Source organism: Helianthus annuus, chromosome 15 (assembly GCF_002127325.2).
Source record: "Helianthus annuus cultivar XRQ/B chromosome 15, HanXRQr2.0-SUNRISE, whole genome shotgun sequence".
In the NCBI taxonomy this organism is placed as follows: Eukaryota; Viridiplantae; Streptophyta; class Magnoliopsida; order Asterales; family Asteraceae; genus Helianthus; species Helianthus annuus.
In genome coordinates this window covers 102,771,694-102,786,373 of record NC_035447.2, presented here as the reverse complement: position 1 = coordinate 102,786,373, position 14,680 = coordinate 102,771,694, and the positions used below count along the sequence as shown (strand labels likewise).

Genomic DNA, 14,680 nt, shown 5'->3' with positions numbered 1-14,680 from the left:
TAATATTCCTTGTATATCTTATTTAAATTCCACGTATATCTCTGGTTTATAGTTGGAAGTTTATTACATATTCTTCATATCAATACAAAGTAAATCAAGGTTCCATGTATATCTCTATCAGTGAGTAACAATGGTGGCATATGTTAGAACATAAAGATGAGTTATTGTTATGTATATATATTAGTATGCGAAAGAACCAGATTTTGGGAAAATTAGAATGATTTTTAACGAGGTTTAATGAGATTTGTTTTTTCAAGAATAGTTGAAATTAATCTCTATTTTTATGGGATTTGATGGTGGTGATGGAATTCTTTAAATTACAATAATGGTGAAGGGGTGAAGGGTAAGTGGGTAATTTCATGAAAAAAGGGGAAATATGTAATTGATTTTATAATTTGTGTAAATCTTTCTATACTAATAAACAAAAATTCTTTTTAGACACGTGTCACTCTCTGGTAATTTCTCACCCTTATTTTCTTATTTATCTCTTTTATTAAATAATAATAATAATATTAAACATCAATTTAACTAAATCTATTTATCTCTTTTGTTTAATTGATTTATTTTTTAACTCTAAAGTTACAATCTTTGGCAATTTAAGTTTAAAGTTTCAATCTTTGGTATTTTAACCCCTTTGATTAATTTGATTTTTCACTTCTAATTCAAAAGTTTTAATCTTTTGCAATTTAACCCCTTTATTTTTTTACTTTCAATCCAAAACTTTTCATCTTTTGCAATTTAATCTCAACATTTTTTTTTACTTTCAACTTTAGTCTCTTATATATACTTTTCATTTTTCATAAGTTCTCCGTTTAACGTGCTGTTCTAAATTTCTGACTTAACACGCCGCAACGTGCGTGTTGGGTTCAACGTTTTTTCATCTATTTTTTCCTGTTTGACATGTTCGTCGCAGCACGTCTATTTTTCCCCATTTGATAGGTCTGTCGCAACGTGCGCGTTAGAGATCGACTTAGTTATTTTTTCCTTGGTTTTACACACAGGCTTGTGGTCATGTGAGAAACATTTGTCTTTCATCTAACATGATATGTCACACCCCCAAAATACCACCTAGGGAGTGTCCCTGTTAAGCGTGTGACAAACCAATAACGAGCCACTAATCATATTGAACCAATCACAAGTGTTGAATAAAATCATCAATTATTACTGAAAAGTACCGTCAATAAGTTTAAATGAAAACCAACATGTTCAGCGGAAGCAAATAAAAGAAAACATAGTTAAGTGTTTCAAATTAAATGTATGTAATCAATAAACCCATCATTCGTATCAAATCAGCACGACCCATGACTACTCCAGCTACTTCAGACAGCAAGTTCCAAATCCATATAATCTAACGACCTGCGAGCATGCAACAAGTGTATCAGACAACGCTGGTGAGTTCATAGTTTTACGAAAACGTTAATTACCAAGTGATTAGTTTATCCACTGAATTTAATTCCGAAAGTATGTTGAAAACAATGTTGATAATAACCCGAATACAAGACGGCTTCTGATTATTTTTCCCTTTCTCCAATGCTCCTATCAAAGCATTGGTCATGACTAGGTCATTAGTTCAACACCCGTCCTCCCAGGTACGGGGTGAGGTTGCCAAACCTAAGTAGCGCTACTAACTAATACCATGTTACCTCCTCGGTAACCAAACAACACGGAGGGACTTTAAAGGTGATAGGAAGAGTATATTATCCAACATTCCCGTTTTTACCCAAAAGACTTATCCCTCCCTAGGATACCCACTGACTGTCCCAACCACCGGGACACATGCTCAAGAGAGATGAACTCACCTTTGATTTGCTCGGTAAGATTATCTACTTAATTACCAGTTGAACAACCACGCCCTAAAAGGGTTACCGATAACAATCAGTCATATGCACATAAATCACATGTTTCACGTACAACAAGTCATGTATTCACTTATCACACAGTCAAGATATATGTAGCACACCCAATAACTTAAGCAAGCCCAACCTTGATGTAGTTCTTAACACTACTCGGCCTTTACAAGGATGTGGCCTATTATCATTATACTAATGAATTTCTTTAATACACAAATTTTATTATCTTAAGTATCCATTTTTTTATTAGCTTATCCCACACACTCTAGAACCAAACAAAAGTGAAACATGTAGTTCATGCAAAGCCTCACAACCATGTCATCATATACGTGTCATCACCATGCATTTCCCCTTCATCTATATATATAAATTTCATTTAATTCCTTACAAGATTGCAACCCATGCACCAATCCTATTTTACAAACCATACAAATAACAGTAACATAATAAACCTGCACATATACTACTCAACCATTCATGCAACCCAACAGTAACATATGCCGCCCATCAAGGTACCCAAACCATTCCGTTTCCGCTATCCAATCACAACCGTGGGCCACTAACCGACGTGCGACCCGACCCAAATTTCTGGCCCACAATGTCAACCCACAGCCTGCACGGCTGGAGTTAACTTCACAGCCCAGTTGCACCCTAGGCCCACCTGGATATGCGACCCAGTTTAAAACTGTATAGGAGAGGCCCAAAACATACTCCAAGTAATTTACAACTGCACCAGAATATTAATCTGTTCCTTTTCTTTTAAATCCCTTTAATAACTAATTCATATGTGATGACCTCAGGCTTTGCTACGCATACATATCAAAATAAACACATTAAGTATTAACATGCGCTGACCCTAAATCATCAGTCATTAACGTGAATCATGTTCCTAAACTTAACAATTCGTAATTAACATGGATTCTTTAAGAGCCTTACTATCATGCAAATATTATAAAAAAAATCTAAACCAAACCAAGACTCAAACATATCCAGATCTCCTGAAGTTCACGTATAACTCTAGGATCATGCTTCAATCTACACATTAACTACCCAATCACAAATCACCAAGGATCATTATGTGTTCACGTTAACAGTTAATTACATACACATAACTTTGGTTAATCCAGATTACACATAAATATAATCACTAATTAAAAGTTAACATAATTTCGAATCTACTAACCAGAACTTGGCTGATCCAGGTGCTATCTCGAACAGGGGGGTGGGGTTTCTCCTGCCGCACACAACTAGGAAGGAGGTAGGGTTTGTATGTGATAATATTGTGAGTTATCAAGAAAATATTACGTAACACTTAATATAGTGCCAAACAACTAAAGTGGGTCGGTGCTCATTAACTTGGACCGAGAGCAGGATTATAATACACAAAGTGTGTATTGGGCCGAGATGAGGAAAGCCCAACAGCCAGAAGTGTGTGCGAGAGACTCCAAGAAGTTTGTGGCTCAATTTATTTGGTAAAAAAAAGGTTCCTAAAATACTTATCCTACACATATAAACATTAACCATTCTATAGTAATTAACCATCACCCATAAATATTTAATAACTCAATTTTGAACCCAAACAATAAGTATTTCAATCACTCACATAACGCATACAGGTTACGACCAAAAAAAACGAATCGCGCCAGCAAGTTATATATAGAAACGAACCTTGAGATTTCGGGTCGTCACATCATCCCCAACTTGAACGAAATTTCGTCCCGGAATTCGCCAACGATGTCAGAAGTTGATTCCGCCGTTTTAATAAGTTGAGGACACCGAAGCTTCCTCTGATCATTGCGTTTAAGTAACAAAGAAATCCCAAACGTTCCATCGAACAAACACTACCTTAAATTCAAGACTTAAATGGCATTGTGCCCATTACCCAATTCGTCGGGTATCCCGAGTTTGTAAGTCACGTTATCTATTCTTCCCAGAGTGTTGTGTGGCTCAAAGTGACGTAGGATAAGCTCGCAACGCTTCCCAAGCATACCACAGCCTCACAAGGTGAGACTTTCAACATGATACGATGGCTTACAGCAATCTTCCTGCGTTTCCCCAAGTTTATCGGCTTTCCTGACGATCACGCGTTGCCGCCACACGACTCCCGATCCAAACAACCTTCCTAAGAGTTTCCTCAGTCCATCAACGATCACCCAGGTGATAATGTTTCCATTTCGAGTTGTAAGTAGACTAGTGACAAAATCCATGGCAGTATGTTCTCATTTCCATAAATGTGTTTCTGATTGCTAATATCCCACCTTGACTTTCCCCCTATGTCAAACTTCATGCTCATACGTGGCTATGTGGGCCTTCAGGCCCGGTCATTCGTACACGGTCTTCGAGTTTCAATACGTCCTATCAAAACTCAGATGATCAGGATATCGAGATCCGTGTGCTTTAGCTGCACCGGTTCCCAAATGTTGCTGTATAGTGAGGACCATATTCGTTCCACGAAGTAGCAAATATCTTCCGACCTGTCAAAGGTTGTTTCCCCATGCCCCACAGTGGTTAATCTTGAGAACTCTCTTCCTTCAGTTCTTCAGTTTGGGCAAGGCGAGTCTGATCAGGTATGTTAGAGTCGGTAGCAGGCTCCAAAGCTCGTGCACATCCCGGTTTCACGGTCGTATTCATCCAATAGCTCCATCCAGCGTTGCCATCACATGCTTTAGGTCCTTTCGAAACAACGATACACGGGAGGCCCTTGTGATCGGTCTAAGTAATGTATTTGGTACCGTCCAAGTAATGCCTCCAGCTCAAATCCGAGATCGTGGCTTCCACCCCAGGGTATGAGTCACGCAATGTTTTTTTTCCCTGTTAATCTACCACGTAAGCCATCTCCTTCTCATGTTGCATCGATGTGTAACTGGGACTCTGATTCAAACCATCATGGTATACCGCCAGATCATCGGTACCCTCGGGCAGAAGTGGATAGAAGTGATGTTCAGTGCGTTGCAGGGTTGGGTTTCAAAAGCTGAAAAGACGTTCCCCTGTTTCATTTTCCATGAATTCACAGCTCCCCATTGTGCAAAGGAGGTTGAAGTTGCACAATCCTCGAAAATTTCATGATGAATCTGCGATAGTATCCAGCGAACCCAAGGGATTGATGTATCCCAGAAGGAAATCAGGATTTTCATAAGGTCAATCTGAAATTCCACCTAACGATGTGGAAGTAAACCAGGTAACTCTTCAGAAGACACGTCAATTCACGAATAGCTGGAAGATACTCGATCTTCCTTTCTTAAAGTGGCGAATCGGTGACAAGAGCTAGTATAGCAGAGTAGCCCTTCCGTAGACACTTCTGGGCTTTCACGACTGAGACGATGCCAACAATGGCACCACTACGATGATCTTGAACAGATAAGGATTCCCCACTGGGGAGAGGGATACGCACGATTTTCTTTCGCAGAGAATTTCTGCTTGATACATAGATAACCAAGTCCATGTCAACGACCACGTCAAAACTTACAAGAGTATTGGGAAGTAGGTCAATGTCGAACACTTGACCCATGAGATCAAGTTTACAACCAAAAAGAACATGAGAAGCTTCTATCGATTTACTATCAGTTAATTCTACTACATGCTTATTTACAATAAGGGTGGGAGTCAGTCCTAGCTAACGATTGAACCCCAGAGACACATAACTCAAATCGGCACCAAAGTCGAATAAAATAGAAGCAAAAAGATCATTCAAAGAAGACGTACCGCTCTCAGCATTACCCTTCATTGCGAGCTTCCCCAACGCCAATAGTAAATACCCTTCCACTTGCCCCGTTCCCACCATGGTTCCCATTGTTGTTATTCCCTGCGTTGTTGTTGTTGCCAGCATTCTGGTTAAGCTGAGGGCAATCCCGCTTAAAATGACCCTCTTCACCACACTGAAAGCACCCCTTCTGATTTCCCCGATTCTGTTGTGGCTGTTGCCTCTCCTGTTGTTGTGGCTGCTGCTGCGGCTGCTTTGGAAGCCAGACCCTACAATCTTTAGCCATATGACCCACCTTGTTGCACCTATGACATACCCGGGTACACGGTCCGCGATGGTGGAACATACACCTATCACACTTTGGTAGTTTTCCCGCGTAAGAACCCTGATTTGAATTGTTGCTCTGATTCTGGTTCACAGAAGACGACTGGCTGAAACTACGGTGGATGTTGTTGTCTGCCCTTTTCTGAGATTGGCTGGCACTGGTTGCTTTGTCAGTGTCGTTCCATTTTCGCTTGTGATCACTAGCAGGTGTGGTAGCTGTAGCAGTCGAGGTAGTAGCAGAAACACGTGGCGGCAAGTTGCCACGTTCGACCTCTTGGTCAGTAATCTTATGTGCCAAACGGACAATACGGGGCAGATTATCTAGGTTTGCAGCAGTAACGTACCCCTTAACAGCTGGTGCTAAGCCCTTGAGATACAACTCAATTCGCCGAGGTGGGGGTCGAGACATGTTAGGGCACAAAGTTGCTAAATCATTAGACCTCCTAGTGTATGCTTCAATCTCAGATCCCTCCATTTTCAAATTGTAGAACTCGTTCTCCAGTTTCTGAATCTCATCACGAGGACAATGCTCCTCTCGCATCAACTCCTTGAAATCATCCCAAGTAGTGGCATTCGCCATCTCAATACCCAACATCTGAACCTGAGCATTCCACCATGTAAGGGCACCATCCTCGAGTGTGCCCGTAGCATACTTCACTCTGTCCCCAGCTGGACAGTTACACATTGCAAATACCGATTCTGCCTTCTCAAACCATCGCAGGAGTCCTACAGCCGCTTCAGTCCCACTGAAGGTCTGTGGCTTACAATCCATGAACATCTTGTACGTACAAACAGGTGGAGCAGGTGGATTGTTTTGATTCGCAGGTTGACCTAAAACGTAAGAACGTACAACGCACTGGTAAGATTCGAGTATACAACACAAGGATATAAAGTAATTGGCACATATCGTACCAGCCTGGTAGGCCGCTAGGGCTTCAGCTACACGAGTGTTGATCAGATTTGTCAACTCAGCCTGAGTCATAGCAATGTGTCCACGTCCATGGCCTCGTCCACTCATGATTCTATACAAGAAGAGGAAGGATTTAAAATGCAAGTTCGGGTAGGAGTCAAGTATTACTATGATCTCTATAGACTTCTGATTTCTAACATAAAGCCAATCAACAGAGCGGAACCCTTTTCACACTCGTTAAGCCTCACTAGGACTCACATGCACCTCACGTTATTATTATGTGTGCACCCATAATAATAAGGCAACCTGCATGCTTATCTCAGTGCCTCTCAACTTGCGCTAAAAGGTTCCCCACATTCAAATAGCAAACGAAAGGTTTTACAGGATCATGAATCACAATAGTCGAAGGGTAGTGTCACACTAACAGTTCACATAACGGGATTGATAACAAAGGGCTCATACTACAGTGTCAGGTGTGCATTCACGTGTAATGTTATTCATAAGCAAACACTAGATATGCTATGCAATAATAAACGAGAGACGAACCTTGCAGTCTGGAGCTGAGTGTCATGGTCGATTTCGGTACTGTTCGGTTATAGTCTGGTTTTATAAATACGTTTTAAAACCAAGTTCACTATAACCAGTGGCTCTGATACCAAACTGTCACACCCCCAAAATACCACCTAGGGAGTGTCCCTGTTAAGCGTGTGACAAACCAATAACGAGCCACTAATCATATTGAACCAATCACAAGTGTTGAATAAAATCATCAATTATTACTGAAAAGTATCGTCAATAAGTTTAAATGAAAACCAACATGTTCAGCGGAAGCAAATAAAAGAAAACATAGTTAAGTATTTCAAATTAAATGTATATAATCAATAAACCCATCATTCGTATCAAATCAGCACGACCCATGACTACTCCAGCTACTTCAGACAGCAAGTTCCAAATCCATATAATCTAACGACCTGCGAGCATGCAACAAGTGTATCAGACAACGCTGGTGAGTTCATAGTTTTACGAAAACGTTAATTACCAAGTGATTAGTTAATCCACTGAATTTAATTCCCAAAGTATGTTGAAAACAATGTTGATAATAACCCGAATACAAGACGGCTTCTGATTATTTTGCCCTTTCTCCAATGCTCCTATCAAAGCATTGGTCATGACTAGGTCATTAGTTCAACACCCGTCCTCCCAGGTACGGGGTGAGGTTGCCAAACCTAAGTAGCGCTACTAACTAATACCATGTTACCTCCTCGGTAACCAAACAACACGGAGGGACTTTAAAGGTGATAGGAAGAGTATATTATCCAACATTCCCGTTTTTACCCAAAAGACTTATCCCTCCCTAGGATACCCACTGACTGTCCCAACCACCGGGACGCATGCTCAAGAGAGATGAACTCACCTTTGATTTGCTCGGTAAGATTATCTACTTAATTACCAGTTGAACAACCACGCCCTAAAAGGGTTACCGATAACAATCAGTCATATGCACATAAATCACATGTTTTACGTACAAGAAGTCATGTATTCACTTCTCACACAGTCAAGATATATGTAGCACACCCAATAACTTAAGCAAGCCCAACCTTGATGTAGTTCTTAACACTACTCGGCCTTTACAAGGATGTGGCCTATTATCATTATACTAATGAATTTCTTTAATACACAAATTTTATTATCTTAAGTATCCATTTTTTTTATTAGCTTATCCCACACACTCTAGAACCAAACAAAAGTGAAACATGTAGTTCATGCAAAGCCTCACAACCATGTCATCATATACGTGTCATCACCATGCATTTCCCCTTCATCTATATATATAAATTTCATTTAATTCCTTACAAGATTGCAACCCATGCACCAATCCTATTTTACAAACCATACAAATAACAGTAACATAATAAACCTGCACATATACTACTCAACCATTCATGCAACCCAACAGTAACATATGCCGCCCATCAAGGTACCCAAACCATTCCGTTTCCGCTATCCAATCACAACCGTGGGCCACTGACCGGCGTGCGACCCGACCCAAATTTCTGGCCCACAATGTCAACCCACAGCCTGCACGGCTGGAGTTAACTTCACAGCCCAGTTGCACCCTAGGCCCACCTGGATATGCGACCCAGTTTAAAACTGTATAGGAGAGGCCCAAAACATACTCCAAGTAATTTACAACTGCACCAGAATATTAATTTGTTCCTTTTCTTTTAAATCCCTTTAATAACTAATTCATATGTGATGACCTCAGGCTTTGCTACGCATACATATCAAAATAAACACATTAAGTATTAACATGCGCTGACCCTAAATCATCAGTCATTAACGTGAATCATGTTCCTAAACTTAACAATTCGTAATTAACATGGATTCTTTAAGAGCCTTACTATCATGCAAATATTATAAAAAAATCTAAACCAAACCAAGACTCAAACATATCCAGATCTCCTGAAGTTCACGTATAACTCTAGGATCATGCTTCAATCTACACATTAACTACCCAATCACAAATCACCAAGGATCATTATGTGTTCACGTTAACAGTTAATTACATACACATAACTTTGGTTAATCCAGATTACACATAAATATAATCACTAATTAAAAGTTAACATAATTTCGAATCTACTAACCAGAACTTGGCTGATCCAGGTGCTATCTCGAACAGGGGGGTGGGGTTTCTCCTGCCGCACACAACTAGGAAGGAGGTAGGGTTTGTATGTGATAATATTGTGAGTTATCAAGAAAATATTACGTAACACTTAATATAGTGCCAAACAACTAAAGTGGGTCGGTGCTCATTAACTTGGACCGAGAGCAGGATTATAATACACAAAGTGTGTATTGGGCCGAGATGAGGAAAGCCCAACAGCCAGAAGTGAGTGCGAGAGACTCCAAGAAGTTTGTGGCTCAATTTATTTGGTAAAAAAAAAGGTTCCTAAAATACTTATCCTACACATATAAACATTAACCATTCTATAGTAATTAACCATCACCCATAAATATTTAATAACTCAATTTTGAACCCAAACAATAAATATTTCAATCACTCACATAACGCATACAGGTTACGACCAAAAAAAACGAATCGCGCCAGCAAGTTATATATAGAAACGAACCTTGAGATTTCGGGTCGTCACATGATATATAACTATTAAATCTCCCGCCACATTGCGGGAGGTGGTAAATCTAGTATGTAATAAAGGGAAATATGTAAAAGTCCCTTAAAAAAACTAAAAGTTTCACCGACAAGGACTATCCGTGCATTATATATATATAAAAAAAAAACTTAAACTTATGAGGTTAGTTGGGCTCAAGCTTAAGTCGTTTATACCACAATCTAGAACAAGCCTTTCTGGAAACAGCCACGGTTATCTTCTCATTGTATGTAAGTAGATTTCGTATCTTAACCTTTCTGAATCCCTCAACTACCTTCTTCTTGACCAATATATCCATATAAACGTTTAATTAGAACCAATATTGATATTTCTGTTATTTGGGTGTTTTCTTCGTAAATCAGGGCATGATATTCTGCAGTTCATAGAGTACAGTAGTGATTTCATAAACAATGTTTAGTATTTTAAGAAATTAAATATTGACTTAAGGTTAGGGTTTTGATGTCTATTTTTTTCTCATTACTAGTTTCCCTTAGTGACTAGATTATTAAGGGGCTGTTTGGCAACATGGTTAAGTGCTGAACCAGTAAGAAGAGGTCTGAATCATCAAGTGCTGAACCAATAAGAGGTCTGAACCATTAAGAGTCTGTGTAATTCTTAACTGTTTAGAGGCAAATGTCTGACCAATTCAGATCAGAGGTCTTAACCATTCAGACTCAGTATAATGCTTAACCATTCAGAGGCAAATGTCTGAACCATTCAGAAATCTGCTCGTGAAACAAACAGTCTGAACCATTAAGTGCTGAATGTCTGAACCATTAAGAGCCCCATTAAGAGCTAAACAAACAGCCCCTTCGTTTTGTTCCTGTTTTGATTCGATATGTCACTGTGTCACACTTTATGTTATTCGGATAGTGTACTTTACGTGTCCCAAAAAGGTTTTTGGAGACGGGTCTCAACAGGGATAGAAAGACCGCTTTCAGTGAGCCGCGTAGCTCCAAATCCATATCTAGACATAAAAGTCAAATATGATCACATAACAACATTGTCTTATATATAAAGTTTTTTGGTGCACCGAGCCACAAATCGTGCGTTTGGCAAGCTTCATACGTACGTTCTAATTTGGCAACATGATGGTGATTCATATTGGACTCCAACTAGCTAATGGGATTTGCGTTGTTATGTGCAGCCAATTTTTGTTTATATCATAGTGGGAAAATCGTATTTTGCTGATTTAAGTATTAACAATGAACTGATTTCAACGGTCTTAATATTTTGCTGATTTAATCTACATGAATTTGAACTCGTATTTTAACTTGTTTCATGGACACCTGATATCGTTCAGAGTCTAGAGATTAGTGATGGAGGAGGGTTTAACAGGCAAGACCAGTGGAAGTCGGGTTGAGAACAGAGTCGAGAAAGAAACCGTGAATGTTCAAACAAGAAGGAAGGTCAACGTTGGAGATCTGATATGGGTTAAGCTCAGTGAAGCGTCATGGTGGCCTGCACAGGTTTGTGTAAAGGAGACAAAGTTCAACTTTTATGATCAAACTTATTGTATCGCAAATTCAAATTTTAAAACGGGATTTGTAACTAATTAACATCAATGCTTTTAGTTTTACCCTCGGAATATATTACAAGTGTATGCATTTATCAACTTTCATGTAGAAAACGCGTGAAGTTCTTACGCATCACAGTCCTGTTTGACCTTAAAGGTCAAACTTTACTTCTTGTTAGTTTAATATGCTAATTTTGTTGCAGATTGCTGATGAGAATTTGGTAAGTTCAGCCAATAAACCTAGCCGTAAAGGTTTAAACAGTGTTATTCTTGCTCGGTTATATGGATCTTATATATAGTGAGTGATCACGATATACATTTTTCGACTTGACTTTTCACTTATTTTTGTGTTTTGATGTGGCATGACTCGTTCCTTTGTATGATTGTATCTACAGCAAGTATGTGGACATTTATCGTTCTAGTGCTGAGTTTAAGAGTGTAAGTCAACATCTTGTAGTCTTTCGGTTTTGACTCGTAGTTCAGTTATGGTTTGAACATTGAAGTGGACTCGTGTAATTTCGTCGTGCTTACAGATGCTAATAAAGAACAACTTCAGTTACTATGATATTCTAAAGAAGTCTTTGGAGCAGGTAATTAATCTTTTTTTTTCTAGTAATTTTCGGAATTGAAGTTCATAATTGAATATTCGCGCGCTATAGGATCTTCCTCGCTTAAGTTCCAGCAAATCAACGAAACGACAACAATCTAAATCCGAAGGTTAGATTGTGCTTTCCACTTGTAGTTTTGTACGCCTATAACACATAACTATAGTTAAATGACACTTATATTAGTCGTGTGGTTGTATAGCGGGTTGGGATGTTGCAAGGCATTCTCCGAAGTGGGTGACAGTGCCCGAAATGGTTCAACCTTTAAAACGGACAAAGAAATCCGCGTCCAATGAGTATAGTACGAGTGCTTTGGACCCACATTGTTACATTGACCTCGACAAGGAGGATGAGGAGGAAGTACCTGAAGAACCGCAACACCCGCCTGGGAGGAATGGATGGAAACAGACGTCGTTAACTTTACCCAAAGATGACAGTATAGACTCTTTAGCGGGTGAGTTGTCCCAGTTTAACGAGATACAATCGGAAAGAATTCTGTTGAAGGAAAAGTTAAGCCAAGAAGCGATCGAGAGGGAAGATTTTAAAATCCTGACTACTAAAACCGATCATCTTACGTGAGCGGTCATTCGAGTGGCAGGATTGTTGAAAGAAAATGTTGCAAAAAAAGATGTTTAGTAGTGTATATTATTATGTAATGTTTTTTATTATTAGTGTAAAGTTTTTATTTTTTTTATTTTTTATGGATTAGGTGAGATGTGGTCGTGTGTTGTGTCATAAGGGGTGTAGATTTACCTACACTTTAGGTGGACTTTGAGTGTGATTGTCTTACTACATGTATATGAATGTGTTGTTTTATAATGTTATACTTGCCTCCGCTTTACTGTGTTATGCTTCCACCATTTGTTTTGTCTTGGGAGGCTTACGAGTACCCTTTTAGTGTTGGTTGTTATAGAGCTGGGGGTCTCTCTAGAAGGAGCATCTCTAGCTTTGCTATTTGCGAGATTTACTGGCTACGGTTGTTGTTGTAAAGTTTTATTTAATGTTTTCCTTATATTTGGTAACAAATTGTTAGCAAATTAATAAAATATTATTTGTATTACAAGTGTTTTGGTCACACCTCATGTCATCTCAATACTCACCATCACATTTCACATAAACACTTGTTCCTCTTTCGTGAGATGGGTGTGACCCTCCTTCTCGTGGTCTAGACCATGGCGTTGCCGCACCATTTGAAACCATATGTCATTGAAGCAGTACTTATCAATGATGGATCCCTCATCGATGTTGATACGAATCATAAGATAACCGAAATTTCGGTCTTTAATACTTGTATCATATGTGGGAAATGGGAATGGTAGACTGCATGTAAGACTTCATTTAAGAAAAAAAAACGCAGTTTTGTCTTTTATAACATTTCGACATCAATTATAATGAAAACTAAGTGGTTTTTAAAAAAAATAATATTTCTGATGTTGTAAGTGGTTTTGACACGTGTTTGAATTGACATTTCGATGAGAAGTAATTGTTTAAAAAAGTAATATTAATTGTTAAAAATAATTAATAAAATGTATTAAAATGTACACTCACCAACCACATTTCACATGACCAAAATGTTAGTTTGGTCAAACGTTTAAATCGATATTTCAGATGATAAGTAATTGTTTAAAATATTCTATGCTAAATGTTTAAAACTAGTGTTTAACCCCCGCGTTGCGGGTGCGGGGGTCGTCAAACCATGCTAACTTGCTAAGCAGTAAATAAACGACGACCAAAACCGAGAAAATTTTAAAACAAAAACGTAAATTTATATCGTCACGTGACATAAATGATGCCAAAGATAAACATGAACTTATACCATTAAGTGGCATTAAATGTAGCCAAACTCAAATTTATAATGAAAGCTTTAACTCAAAAGACCCAAGAAAAAAAAAAGACAACTTTTTTAGTTCCAAAAATAAAGTATATAAGCATGAGGACTAAAATGTAAACTTAATATAAAAAAAACCAAAAAAGGACAAAAATAAAACAATCTGATTGTTATGCGGTGTCAAAGAAAATGAAATTGAAGTAATGGCACTATTGTAACTAGTTTAATACCCGTCCGTTGGACGGGTTGTTCATCGTCATAATCTCATAACTACACTTCCTTGTTTTTTAAATGAAAAGATCCATGTTAAATATGATATTAAGACATTTAACTAAGGTGGGGTTTGGTTTTTAAATGTAATGGTAATGGCAATGGCAATGTCTTCTTATTGTATTGTTTTGCATGGCAATCTCTTTGTCGACCTGTTACAACATGCCAAATTATCATCCTGTATAGTTGTATAGATAATTAGAACATTCTAAACAAATTACAGATTAACTTTATAATTCTCACCATAAAACTGGCTCATAATTGCTTTTCTATCATAAACATACATCGTAGTTTTCCATCAGCATGTATCTGTTTTAGCAAGAAAAATAATAATAAATAACTCACCTAATTATGTGTTTATAGACAATATTTGAAATATTATATATATATATATATAAGAGACAGGTCTAAGTAGTGACATAGAAGGTGTCAAAGTATAGTGTATGGATTGAATTGGGTAACATGTCAGTCAATTTGTTGAAGCTCATACAATATAAATAGTTT

At 38.3% G+C, this 14,680-nt stretch overlaps 1 protein-coding gene across 2 annotated transcripts; it reads left to right on the top strand.

The window, feature by feature from the left end:
• Positions 1-10,096: 10,096 nt before the first annotated feature.
• On the top strand, positions 10,097-12,902 carry LOC110895563 (histone-lysine N-methyltransferase NSD3). Of its 2 annotated transcripts, none has more exons than XM_022142886.2 (7): positions 10,097-10,187; positions 11,261-11,426; positions 11,677-11,771; positions 11,869-11,911; positions 12,007-12,063; positions 12,133-12,190; positions 12,281-12,902. In XM_022142886.2, exons 2-7 carry the CDS (start codon positions 11,277-11,279, stop codon positions 12,655-12,657), a joined length of 780 nt encoding a protein of 259 aa, XP_021998578.1. In that variant the 5' UTR covers positions 10,097-10,187; positions 11,261-11,276; the 3' UTR covers positions 12,658-12,902. The 2 variants fall into 2 exon arrangements, with proteins under 2 accessions (XP_021998578.1, XP_021998579.1); XM_022142887.2 differs by having other exon boundaries at positions 10,099-10,183.
• Positions 12,903-14,680: the final 1,778 nt, after the last annotated feature.

What these genes read in the sequence shown, in the direction of transcription:
- LOC110895563 (XM_022142886.2), top strand. Translation starts at nt 11,277, where the DNA reads ATGGAGGAGGGTTTAACAGGCAAGACCAGTGGAAGTCGGGTTGAGAAC. An exon ending in CGTCATGGTGGCCTGCACAG is followed by an intron (nt 11,427 to 11,676) that starts GTTTGTGTAAAG and finishes ATTTTGTTGCAG; the next exon opens with ATTGCTGATGAGAATTTGGT. An exon ending in TTATATGGATCTTATATATA is followed by an intron (nt 11,772 to 11,868) that starts GTGAGTGATCAC and finishes TTGTATCTACAG; the next exon opens with CAAGTATGTGGACATTTATC.